Source organism: Enhydra lutris, unplaced genomic scaffold (assembly GCF_002288905.1).
Source record: "Enhydra lutris kenyoni isolate GAN:26980312 unplaced genomic scaffold, ASM228890v2 scaffoldscaffold69, whole genome shotgun sequence".
Classification (NCBI taxonomy): domain Eukaryota; kingdom Metazoa; phylum Chordata; class Mammalia; order Carnivora; family Mustelidae; genus Enhydra; species Enhydra lutris.
This window is the reverse complement of record NW_019154153.1, coordinates 5,342,349-5,356,054: the sequence shown is the minus strand read 5'-3', so window position 1 is coordinate 5,356,054 and position 13,706 is coordinate 5,342,349. Positions and strand designations below refer to the sequence as shown.

The 13,706-nt window shown below is 45.8% G+C and overlaps 1 protein-coding gene across 2 annotated transcripts in view; it reads right to left on the bottom strand.

Annotated features, from left to right (window-relative positions):
* Nucleotides 1–2,626, bottom strand: part of LOC111159813 (TP53 induced glycolysis regulatory phosphatase) — a 29,896-nt gene extending 27,270 nt beyond the window's left edge. The window contains exon 1 of one of the 2 annotated variants that reach the window (XM_022522434.1): nt 2,515–2,626. In XM_022522434.1, the coding sequence (XP_022378142.1) occupies nt 2,515–2,546 (32 nt within the window). In that variant the 5' untranslated portion in view covers nt 2,547–2,626. The remainder of the gene's footprint in view (nt 1–2,514) is intronic. The other variant, XM_022522435.1, reaches the window with a different exon arrangement.
* Nucleotides 2,627–13,706: the final 11,080 nt, after the last annotated feature.

The following is a 13,706-nucleotide window of genomic DNA, read 5'->3' as shown; positions in this document are numbered from 1 at the left end:
AAATAAAAAGTAGTCATGAAAATGGCTGGTGATATTCCAGCAATCTATCTATCTATCTATCTATATCTATATCTATATCTATCTATCTATATATATATATATATATATTTTTTTTTTTTTTTTAATTTGACAGAGATCACAAGTAGGCAGAGAGAGATGGGGAAGCAGGCTCCTCGCTGAGCAGAGAGCCCGATGCGAGGCTCGATCCCAGGACCCCGGGATCATGACCGGAGCCGAAGGCAGAGGCTTTAACCCACTGAGCCACCCAGGTGCCCCTCCAGCAATCTACAAATACTAGGTTTTAACTCAATAAAACAGGAGGCAGAAGAGTACAATGGTTGAGAGACTGGGCTGCAGAGTCATGCTCCTTTGGTTCAAATCCCAGCCCCCCATCTAGCCAGGTAACAAGTTACAGGCCCTCAGCATCTGTTCCCTCACCTGCTAACTAAGCAGTTCTTACCTCACTGGATTGTTGTCAGAACTTAATTACAATGGTGCCTGGCACATAGTAATTTATAAAGACTCACTTCTGAATTGATTCTTCATAGGATATCTTTTTTTTTTTTTAAAGATTTTATTTGTTTATTTGACAGAGAGAGATCACAAGTAGGCAGAGAGGCAGGCAGAGAGAGAGGAAGAAGCAGGCTCCCCGCTGAGCAGAGAGCCCGACGCGGGACTCGATCCCAGGACCCTGAGATCATGACCCGAGCCGAAGGCAGCGGCTTAACCCACTGAGCCACCAAGGCGCCCCTGTTTCTTCATAGGATATCTTTAAGGAATCAATTTTTAAAACCAAGGCCCTTTTAAGAACAGGAAGAGACAAAATCCAGATTCATATAAGTACTGCCCAACAAGAATCTAATTAGACATCACCTTACTTTTCAAGGGATGGTGTAATCCAGATTTCCTACAACTTCTGAGCTTCACTTACATGTCAGGCATGGTGCTGCCTGAGTCAAGACATCCAAAAAGTGCAGTAACACTAGAAAATGAGGGCTCTATTTCCTGCTCTGCTACCAATAAGCTATATGGTGTTAAGTAGGTCATAAAATGGTCATAAAGCATTCTATAAAATGGAAGGGTGGGGAAAGAAGAGACAGAGAGAATTTCTGGTTTAGTCATCAAAATCCTGTGAGTCCTAAAGGGAAAATTCTGCGGACTTCCAAGATTATCCTCCTATAAAGGAAGAACAGGGCCAAAAAAAAAAAAAAAAAGATAGCAGTTAAAGGGGCACCTGGGTGGCTCAGTGGGTTAAAGCCTCTGCCTTCAGCTCAGGTCATGATCCCAGGGTCCTGGGATCGAGCCCCGCATTGGGCTCTCTGTTCAGCGGGGAGCCTGCTTCCCTTCCTCTCTCTCTGCCTGCCTCTCTGCCTAGTTGTGATCTCTGTCTGTCAAATAAATAAATAAAATCTTAAAAAAAAAAAAAAAAGATAGCAGTTAAAGTCAGCTTGACCAGGTTAAGTCCTATTAGTATTCTTCTGAGCTCCAGAAGGTAAAAAAATGGTATCTTATTTATCTGTATAGCCCAGTACACTGGAACGCAGTGTACAAGATGCTGGTCTGATAGAACTACACATAAATATGGAGGATTAACTACATTTTTATTAGAGATGTGTTAGAGAATTAGAAGTTATCTAATTCTTGAGATATATTTATTTCTTCCTCTCCATTGAGCTATACACTTCGCCTTTGCCTCTAGTTCTTACACTAGCCCAGTGAGGTCGGTATTATTATCATTACCCCACTGAATGCATCCGGAGATTGAGGCTGTTCACGGAAGCCCTGGTTACAAGGTTCCTCCTAGCCAGAGCCCGGATTCTAACCCACGTCTATCTCGCTTGCAAAATCTGTGCTCTCAACCACCCTGGGCTGCACTCCCATCAACACTCGGCCAAACCGCGTTCAGAAAGAAAAAAGATAACAGACTTAAAGACATATCTGCCTTTCGCTCCACCATGTAATGCTACGATAAAAATATGTGTTCGGGACGGTGCGGTCGGCTGAGACGAGGGCGGAGGCCCCCTTCCTCTGCCAGCAATGTCATCTCCGGGGGGAGGAAGTAAATCTCGGATCTGTGCCTGCGGCTGCCCGGGCGAGCGAGGCGGGACAGCAGACGGGCAGAGAGAGGACAGCGGGAGGCGGCCGGCACAAACACATCTGCCTTGGGCGAGCCGTCCCGCAGACTCCGCCGCGCAGCAAAAAGCGGCGCCCGGGGAAGTGCGGGGACAGGGCTGTCCTCCTTCAGTTTTAACTCCGCCGAGGGGCTGCGAGCCTCCGGACCTCAGTGCGCTCATCGGCAGTGCGGGACTCGGGCTACTTAGGACCCGCCTTCCTCGCTCGGCGGTGCTCGGGGGAAGGGGGTGTCCGCGGGAGACGGCCCTGGCGAAGACATCTCCGAGACAGCCGGGTCCAAGCCCGCCCCACGAGGGGACAGCAAGGGGGAGGGGCAACGGTCTGGTCAACCTGTCCAGAACTCACTGACCAGAAGGCGAGGCGGCACCCTGCAATACTCACTGCCGGACCACGGTCAGAGCGAAGCGCGTCATCTTCCTGCCGCCCAGAGGGACGGAAAGTAGTGGCTGCAGCTCGGCTCGCGGGCCCAATACCCTCCCGCGCGCCGCTTCTCCGCACTGCGGGACACCTCGCCCACACCACTTCCGCCAAGCCCCGCCGGCCGGCCGGCTCCGCTGCCATAGGCCGAGACGGCCATCAACGTCATCCCCGCGGGGCCACTCAGGGGGACTCGAGGCCCGCAGGCTGGTGGAGATTGGTGAGCGATGAGGCCCCGCCCAGGGCCGTAGCGCTTGCGCCCCTGCGCGCAGGCCTGTGATTGGCGCGCGGCAGGTGCGTGCGGGACCCGCCCCGGAGTCCGCAGTGGAGGCGATTCTTGCCCGGGCAAGTTTGGAACCGGGAGGCTCCGGGGGGGATAAGGGAATCAGCTCACGGTTTTGGGGTTGATTTCGTTTGAAGCTGTAACGCAGCTCGTAGTCCTACCTCAGGGCTGCACTGCGCCAGCCACATTGGGTCCAATGTGGCTGGCGCAGTGGGGTTTTACTGTTAGCCCCTAACACGGGGGGTGTGGGGTCAGCAAGGCCTGGGGACTTGGACCCGTCCGGTTTGGGTCCCCGCGCGCGCCTCAGCAGACACACTCGTGCTGCAAACTTTGCTCAGATTTGTTTTGAGCGCGTTTCTAGACTAGGCCTCGTCCTCGGCCTGCTGAGCCGGGTTTCACCGAAGACCCCTGCGGAACTAATTAACCGAGAATCTTCTCGCCCATCGTATGTGATCAAGTTCCTCTTCCTCCACCCGTGGTTCTTAAAGGGACTCCCCTTCCTCCGTCCTTGGTTTCAAGTTCCTCTTCCCCCTCTCCTGGTCTAACCGACTTCCTCGGAGTCTCCGTGCCCTCCCTCACTCCGCCCCCTGGCTGTAAACCTCCACTGGTCTCCGCTGTATTTGGAGTTGAATTCAGTCTCTCCTCCCCTTGCAATAGCCTTAATCCCAGTTGCAGTGGACTTAAGTGAAGTCTCCCCCCCCCACCCGCCCTTTTTTAAAGAGCATCTGGCGAATAATGTTTTTTTAACAGCTCTCGGGGCCTTGGGAGTTACTTAACCTCTCGGTTACTGGTAAGTGAAATGGTAACAAAGCTTACTCGTGCTAGCTTTACAATGATAGAGCTTCATAATGTTAACCTTTACATTGTTTTCCATTCATTTTTACTTAAATTCCCCTATTTGATAATGCATCTCCCCCCAATTATATATGCGAAGATGGGTTTAGAGAAGTCAAGTGATGCATGGGATTTCTAGGCACACATTTCAAAACAGTTTCACACGTGTGATCACATTTGGCCCTCAGAACAAGTCCGAGGTAAACAGGGTATCCTCACTTAAGATAGGAAGAATCTGGCCTAGAGAGAAATGAAGCAATTACTCTAGGTAATTGTCCATGGAGACACAGGACTGGTTCAGTGATTCTCAAACCTACCCATACACTGGAGCCATCTAGGACTTTTTGAATGCCAGGCCACACCCCAGAAAAATTAAATCTGAACCTCTGCAGAAGAGATCCAGACATCGTAATTTTTTTTTCTTTTTTTTTTTTTTTTTAGTCCCCAGCTCTTTCCAATCTCTTTCCAATGTACTGTCAGCTTTGAGAACTAGAAGCTTAAGACAGTGCTCCTCCAACTTGAACACTCGTACAAATCGCTTGGGGATTTAGTTAAAATGATTCTGATTTAGTAGACCAGGAGTAGAGGCCAAATTCAGCATCTCTAGCAAGCTTCCAGGGAAACAGACATTTTCAGAATGATGGTGGAAGGATAATTCAGAAGGTTCTAAAAGGAGGCCCAAATTATCATGGGAGTACACTGCCTACACATAGTAGATAGTTCATATAAATCTGCATGCCTGAATGAATGAATCAGTCCAACAGATTGTCCTGGAAGTTTGAACTAGAAAAGGGAAATTAATTATTTAGTTATATGTGAAGGCTAAAGAGAAAAAGCATCAAGAGAAACTAAGTTCAGAGCAATAAGGAGCATATAGCCTGAAGCTATGAAGAGACTGAAACCACGAATAATTTAAGCTTGAGAACAGATTTACAGAGTAGGGAGTAAGAACAAGCAAGGTAATGGAAGAAATCAGTAAACACACAGACAGAAGCAGACACAAGTGTGTAATGCAGAGACTACCCGGTCCCTTGTCCCTCCAGCTGCCATAATAACATATTTTGTGGTTTCTGTTTTTATAATTAAACCTCTTTCTCTTTAAGGGAGTCTGAGTACATTTCTAAAGCTTAACTAAAACCAGACTTCCACTTTGTCTCATTTAACATAGTAATCTGCAAGGTATGAATTATTAATTTAATCTATTTTTTAAGGTTTTATTTATTTATTTGAGACAGGAAGAGACAGAGCATGAGCCGTGGGGAGAGGGAGAGGGAGAGGGAGAAGCAGGCTCCCCACTGAGCAGGGAGCCCAGACAGGGCTCCATCCCAAGACCCTGAGATCATGACCTGAGCCAAAGGCAAATGCTTAACCAACTAAGCCACTCAGGCATCCCTGTTTTTATTTTATAGTTGAAGAAAATAAGGCAAAGAGAAGTTAAGTAATTTCCCATCTCTCAAGGTCTCAAAACTGAGTTTGACCCCAGGTAAGTATGTTCCAGGTGGCATCAAAACTGTAACTATGAAAGTGAGTGCTGGCTTTGTTTCATTATGTCCCTGGCTCCTATCAAAATGCTTAAAACACAGTAGGGACTCAATTAAAATTTGTTAAATGCATGAATGAGGAATATTTGTTATAATCAATTTCTCAAATTAACCAATATCTAAAAAAAATTATCTGATAAAATGGGAGAGTATTAATTTAGGAGAAATTTAGAAAATTATAAAAAAATTTAGAAAATTTATAAAATTATAAAGAAAATTATAAAGAAATTTAGAAAATTATAATTATAAAATTATAAATTATTAACTTAAAGAATTATGCAAGAAATATGTATAGAAAGAGTGTTTTCATTAACTTTAAGAATAAAAAAATAAAGTTGAGAAATGAGGATCTTTGAAAGAATGGACATAATCTTGCATTATCCAGTCAACAGTTCTGGGATTTCTCTTCAGCTTCTAAAATGAACAGGAAGGGGCACCTTGGTGGCTCAGTGGGTTAAAGCCTCTGCCTTCGGCTCAGGTCATGATCCCAGGGTCCTGGGATAGAGCCCCACATGGAGCCCCACATCAGGCTCTCTGCTCAGCAGGGAGCCTGCTTCCTCGTCTCTCTCTGCCTGCCTCTTTGCCTACTTGTGATCTCTGTCTGTCAAATAAATAAATAAAATCTTAAAAATAAAATAAAATGAACAGGGAGTTGGTTTAAACTTTGTTTAGATAGAAGCTAGAAATACCACTGATAGACTTTTGTTGACAGCCTATCACATCACATATGCCCTTTTGTAAAAAATGAAAAATGGTTCTTTGTTGCGGTATAGCATGTGATGGAATTCTGAATTAGTTAGGATGGGCCAAATTATGGGGCGCCTGGGTGGCTCAGTCATTAAGCATCTGCCTCCGGCTCAGGTTATGATCTGAGGTCCTGGGATAGAGCCCAACATCGGGCTCCCTGCTCAGCGGGAAACCTGCTTTACCCTCTCCCACTCCCCCTGCTTGTGTGCCCTCTCTCACTGTGTCTCTCTCTGTCAAATAAATAAATAAAATCTTAAAAAAAAAAAAAAAGATGGACCAAGTTATGCTGAGGTAACAAATTAACCCTGAAGTTTCCCGTGCCTTACCGCATGAAAGTTTCTCTCTCGTGTAACTTGTCTGACATGGATCAGAAAGGGCCTTTGCTCCACATAGTTACTCAGGAATTAGGGTTGACAGACATATCAATTTAAACACATAGATTCATGAGTCCTGAGACAGGAGAGAAGAATAATTGAAGGTCTTGAACCAGTTCTTAGATGCTTCTGCTGTGCATTATCCAGAGCTACTGACATAGCCCTATTTTACTGCAAAAGTAATGGGAAATGTGGGGAATGCACACATGTTTAGTGAGTGGACAATGCCATCAACACTGGGCGAGTTGGAGTATCCCAGGATTCTGCCCTAAGCTCTTTTCACCTAACCGTGCAGTCTCCTACGTGATCCTACCCTGTGTATAGATACTTTTATCTCCAGTCTGCAAGTTTCCAGTCTACTCCTTCATTTTCCCAGGTACCTACCCAGCATCTTCAGTTAGATCCCCAGTGAGCATCACAGGCTAACTTTGTCCACAGGGAATCTTCCATTTTTTTACCTCCTAAGACTGCTCACTCCTCCTCAAGTCTTTCTCATCTCAGGCAATACCTTCTACCCAGTTGCCCATGCAATCCTACATTCTTAACCTTAACCTAACACTCTTCATCAAATTCATCACAAACTTCTGTAGGCTCAATAATGCTGTGAGTTTTAGTCTGGTCTTTTAGTCACGTTTTCAAATAAAGATTTCATTATAGTCTTCATTGAAAATGAGCCAAGGGTGAAAATGCTTGATCTACTCAGGATGTGGGACCAGGGAGGAGAGATACTTCCAGATACTTTCAACAATAGCATTAAGGGTGAAGTTAATTATATCGGTACCAAATACTGGCTTTCTGGTTAATAGGAGTCAGTGAAATTTCTATTTTTCTTGTTTATAATTTTTTTAACTAAAGGAGTTTTTTCTTATTCTGAGCGTAAGACTGAAATAGTCATAGACTTCAATCTGTAGGATTTCAAAGATCTTTAAAGATAGACATCTTTGAAATTTGTGGAGATTTGTTTTGTCAACTCATCCATGGTCATTTTGGATATATTCTTCAGGAAGAATGTGGGTTCACTTGTTATTGGTGCAGACCTCTATGTATGTCTGAATTGAGCTGACTTATTGTTCAAATCTTCATCAATCAACCAATAAATCTAAAAGCTTACAAAAAAGTTCTTGTGTGCTTTATCACTAAGTCTATGTGCTGAGTCCATCGTTCTTCCTTATGACATTACTACCTCCTATCCTAAGCTCTATCATCTCTTGCCTGGATGACGGTAGGAGTCTGTGCTCTTGTAAGCTACACAGCATCGCTACACAGCATCTCCTACTCAGCGGCCAAACGGATGTCTTTATGATCACATCATGCCAGCCCCTTGGTGGAAAATTCTATAATGGAGTCTCACTGCCACTAGAATAGAGTACCAACTCCTTATCCAACTCTTACAAGGCCTGGGTGACTTGGGCCCCCTCTAGGTCTCCAGTCCCATTTCTCTGTTCACTCTCCTTCTTCACCAAGCTGTAGTTATAATGCTTATTTCTCTTCCTAGACCATGACATGCTCATTCCTATCTCAGGGTCTTTGCATTTTTTTGTTGTTGTTGTTGTTCCTTCTGCTTCCGAGCTCTTCCATGAGATGTTTGAGTGGTTATTTCCTTTTCAGCTTTCAGATCCTAACTCAAGTCACCTTGTCAAGAGGCTTTCCTGCAAGCAAAGTAGCCTGCCTGGAGACCATCTATCATCCTATTTTATCTGAAACTATACCACTTATTTACTGTTTTTACAGGTTTATCACCTGTCTGTCTCTGCTAGAATGTAAATTCCCTGAGGCCAGGGACTTCCTTGTTCTCTTTCATGCCTTCAGTGCCTAGAATAGTGCCAGACACATTGTAGGAACTCGGTCAATATTCACCACTATTGGAAATCATGTTCCTAAGGAATAGCTAATGATATGGTAACATTCCCCTGATACGTGATTAAATGGGGGGAAAATGGTAGGATAGAAAACTATTCACTGTGAGACTGATGTAAGAAAAAATACAGACATTTGGGGGAAAAACACAAGAAGAAATGTGCTATTTGTGTCAAAGTTTTCTCTAGGCGATATTTATAATGTTAAAAATGTTTATGCTGTTTTTATTACTAAAGGACTTTTTCCATAAATATATGCAAGACGCCTTTCACAAAGAAAACTATTCAGGGGGTGGGTGAGAATGTATGTACGTGTTCTCTCTATGTAGCCACTCACACACGCGAAGGCAAGCCAACTTAGTATTATTACCATTTAATACAGTTGAATAATCAAAAAAGAAATCTGAGTTCATGAGCTTTTTTGTTTTTGGTTTTCTGCTTACTTTTACAGAGTTTGGCTCTGATGATGTCACTTTATGATTCTAAGAGCGTCTGTAAGACCAGAATAGAGACAAGAACATTTTTTTATAATTAAAAAAAAATTTTTTTATAAGCATAGAATGCATTATTAGCCCCAGGGGTACAGGTCTGTGAATCGCCAGGTTTACACACTTCACAGCACTCACCATAGCACATACCCTCCCCAGTGTCCATAACCCAGCCACCCTCTCCCAACCCCCCTCCCCCTGGCAACCCTCAGTTTATTTTGTGAGATTAAGAGACTCTTATGGTTGAGACAAGAAAAATTTAAAACTAAAAATGGACAGACAAAACTGACAGCAGATACCGGTACAAATGAGGGCCAACAAAGAATCGTGGCTTTGCAATTACCCAAGTTATTCCAACAACACTACTTTGCTTTTTCCTTCTATCGCTTTTAAGTTGGAAATTATAGTGGCTTATGCAAATTTAATAAAAGAGAAAGTCTTGGACTTTCACTGGCAGGGATTTCCTTGCCCCACCCACTGTCATAATTGATTACATGCTGTACCCTGATGGAAAAACAGAATTTCTAGGCCAACAGAAAATCACAAATACATGGTAAACCATCTGCTTTGTCCGCTGACTGAGAAATAATAATGTGACCGATGATCCGCGCGAGAAGGAGCTGCCGGTCCAACAGTGCCCAGTCCTCCATCAGCTTGCTGTCTGAAGGTGGAGGGAGATTTGTTTTGGCAGCCCCCTTGCCAACATCTGACATCTGTCATGCATGGTTCTCCATTATTGCTCGTTCCAAAAAAAAATCATATCTGTCCGTCAAATAGCTTTTCTACTGATGGACAGTCGAAGGATGCCTTCTCAGCCTGACGCGCTTCTGGGGAACTCCCCTTTATGTGAATACATGTATCCACTAATCCCTTTTCATGCCTCGCCTTTGAGCCTGTCACTTAGTGGGGAAAAGAACTCTCCCCAAGCCCAAGTTCATAGCTGTTTGGAAGAACGGCAGCAGCACAGAGAGGTTACTGTGAAAGTTATAAATGCTTACAGTTTTATTGCCGTGGTATCAAGAGTGCTCCCCTCCATCAGGATCCACAGAAAAACAACATCCCCTTCCACCCTGGGCTTTTGGGAAATTAACACGTGCATACATAATGCCTTTAAAAAACAATTCATACAGCTCTGACACGTTTGCATGTATTCAGACTGGCTGATTCTTGTTGTTCCTATGTAGTACACTTGACATAGACTACCTCACTTAATCCTCTTAATCCAGTGAGGAGAGACAACGAGAGAGGGAACACAGCACAGGGAGTGGGAAAGGGAGAAGCAGGCTCCGCACTGAGCAGGGAGTCCAATGCGGGGCTCGATCCCAGGACCTGAGGATCATGACCTGAGCCGAAGGCAGACGCTCAACCGACTGAGCCACCCAGAGCTCTTGCTGTTCATCAGTGGAAGCCCTGGGATTCAAACGCAGATCTTCTTGCTTAAGTGAGACTTTCCGCTACAGCACCCTGACTCTCCCTGTCACGATGCATGTGACACTTTGTATGAAACATACAAGTGCAGGGCACTGTCAGTAATACTCCACTCCAAGCACTGGGGGATAGCGAGTGGGAAGGCCCGGGCTCTTGCTTCTGCCACAGCCCTGACAGAATGCTAAGGAAAAAAGAAGACCTTTAGGACCCTGAAATCTTGGTCTCTTGGCCCTAGTATCTGGAAATATTTAGAGTATGAAGCAAGGACGGCAGTAGGAAATGCCATATCAAAGCAAATCTTCCATAGTGCTTTCATTTTGATTTTACAGAGACATATGGAAAATATAAGTAAATGATTGCTCTTGCTTTTTTTTTTTCTTTTTCCAAAAAAAAAAAATCTCGTAACCTCTACACCCAATGTGGGGCTCAAACTCGTGACCCTCAGATCAAGAGTCACATGCTCTTCCAACTGAACCAGCCAGGCACTCCTAAATGATTGTTTTTATTTTTGTTTGTTTGTTTGTTTGTTTGTTTTAAGATTTTATTTATTTGTCAGAGAGAAAGCGAGCACAAGCAGGGGGAGCGGCAGGCAGAGGGAGAAGCAGGCTCCCCACTGAGCAGGGAGCCTGATGCAGGACTCAATGATCCTAGGACCGTGGGATCATGACCTGAGCTGAAGGCAGACGCTTAACCAACTGAGCCACCCAGACGTCCCTGAATGATTGCTTTTAGACTATCTAAGGCATCAAGAATTTCCAAGAACTGCAGACCCTGAATTCTCAGACCACCTCAATGCCTCAACTGCTGGGCGACCCTAACCTCAGAATGACAGAACCCTTGCAGGGCCTCGGGACATAAATTTGGGGACTCGGGGAGAGGAAGGAGGAGCTCCCCTGGAGGTGGAGAGACCCCAGAGAAGGAGCAGTTGTGTAGCACCCTGGGCAGCCTTTGTCTTTTGGTCCCCAGCCCCCAGCCTAGTGTGGGAACAACAGAATATTTCTTTTCCATTCCAGAGTAGCGAAAACGTCACCGAGACAGGCCCAGTAGCAATGTTCACAATTTTCTTGAAATATTTCAGAACATGTGGCCTCTGTGGGTGATTCACGTAAGCTATAACCCAGGGGCTACCAGCATTCCTTGTTGGCTCCAGCTGCTATAACAGAACACCACCGCGGGGGGCGTGGGGGGCTTCGCCAGCTGACGTTTGTTTCGCACGGGTCTGGAGGCTGCAAGTCCGGGACTGGGTGCCAGCAGGATCCGGTGCTGGTGAGAGCCCTCTGCTGGGTGACCGACCACCCTCTTCTCTTTGTATCCTCACGAGGTGGAGAGAGAGCTAGCTAGCCCTCGGGCTTCTTCTTATAAAGCCCCTAATCCCATTCATGACCCGGTCAACTCCCAAAGTCCCCACCTCCAAATACCATCAAGTTTCATTAATAATTTTCAACATATGAATTGGGGGGGGTGGCACACAAACATCCCAGTCAAGGATGTGCAATCCAAGGGTGGTCCAGAGGTACCCTAATCAGGAGAACCACAGTCCATAGAACTTCAGTTACCTGTATCCCGATTGCTTATGGGTACTTTAATGAGCATCCTGAATTTCAGAAATGAGGATGTAGTGGTGAAAATAGCAGCCTGTGAACTGTAACAATGCGAGTTAGTTTGGGCCTCATTGAAATCGACATCGGTATATTGACCTGCTGAAGCCATCTCAGAGACACTCCTCGCCTCTGAATAAACAGGTGGGCTGGCCCGCTCCTCATATCTTAAACAGCCCTGTGTCCAGCCACAGGATGAGGAGGCCTTCTGATTGCTTGTTGCTGACTCTAAAAGTAAGAGACTCCTCCTACCTTTGGAATATTTACCCGGAGGAATGAAAGCTTCACGCAAGCTGGTGGTAGAGACAGAGCTCTGAGCTCTTCCAGCACTATGGGGACAGGTGTGAAGCACTTAGGGATTGCCGTGTCTGCTAAATGTCTGTATGGACGAGGGGCAAAACTTAGTCCAAGCTTTGCTCTCCCTGTAAGTTGATAGCAAGGTTGCGAGGGAGTGGCCAAGGCTCACACACTTAAAATTTTTTTTTTAAGATTTTATTTATTTTATTTGACAGAGATCACAAGTAGGCAGAGAGGCAGGCAGAGAGAGAGAGAGGAGGAAGCAGGCTCCCTGCCGAGCAGAGAGCCCGATGCGGGGCTCGATCCCAAGACCCTGGGATCATGACCTGAGCCGAAGGCAGAGGCTTTAATCCACTGAGCCACCCAGGCGCCCCCACACTTAAAATTTTTTAATGGCTACAGATATCAACAAAGAGGCTCTAAGAATTCATTTAGGTCAGTATGCAAAGTCATTGATCCCGAAGAGGGTTTGCAGGCTTGAACTGGAGACCCAAGGATCCCATTTCCACCCCGCCCCTCCATCCTGCCCTGAGTGCTGGGGCGAGGCAAACCCAACTGAGAATGCAAACCTGGGAAGAGGGAGAACACACTAAGAATGGCCCAAGAGGCAGATTCTTCCGATCAGAACTAGTTTCAGGGGAAAGCAATTACGTTCCTGCACGTGTGTGTGCCGGGCGGACATAGTGGCTCCACATTTAGAAACCGCATGTACCAAGAAGAACCTACCTGAACAGAACCACTGCCCCTCGCTCGAGAGGCATGGCAAAAATGCTTAAAGAAAATGCCCCTTCCAGAGTCCAGATCCACCCAAAACTTCTCCTTGGACTTCAAGGCCTCTTTCTTTCTCCTTGGACCTTGTCTTCATTGAAGGGGACGTTCCAGCTGGTGATTTCCACCAGTGGTGTCGTCCCACCGACCCCATCCCGGCTGAAAGTTTCAGTCTCTCAGCTCAGTCCTCATTAAGCAAAATACAAACACATCCAGCCACCCAGCGTGTTCGTAACATTGAGTTGCCACACCTGGTTCCAGTCCTCCTCTGCCAGCTTCCCATGAGCTGTACCACACTCCGGTCACTTAACCATGAGACAAGTACCGGATGCAAAGCGGGGATATGTAGATTACATAGGATACATGGGAAGAACTTTTTGAAAAAGTTTTTTTTTTTTTTTAAAGATTTTATTTATTTGACAGACAGATCACAAGTAGGCAGAGAGGCAGGCAGAGAGAGAGGGGGAAGCAGGCTCCCCGCAGAGCAGAGAGCCCGATGTGGGGCTTGATCCCAGGAACCTGGGATCATGACCTGAGCCGAAGGCAGAGGCTTTAACCCACTGAGCCACCCATGGGAAGAACTTTTTGAAACCACAAAATGCCCTTAGCTGCTAATGATCTAAGATGTCTCCCTTCTCTCAAAGCTGAAGTTGGCTGGGCTGAGTAGCTAAACAATGGGTACCTGTTGGTGACATTAATTTTTAAAAAGACTGAATTAGGCTCCTATCTCACAGGCCGCCTTCACCTGAGGTTCGTAAGCTCTGGCTGTGTGCCAGGCACGCGGAAGTGCTCAAATGAATGAACCCGGGAGGTACCACTATTATTTCATCCCATTTCACAGATAAAGAAACTAGCCCGCTGAAGAGAGGGAGTGACATGCCCAAGGCCACAGAGCTAGTGGGTGGACCATCAGGGATTCCGGCCTGTGAGAGCACTGTGCTC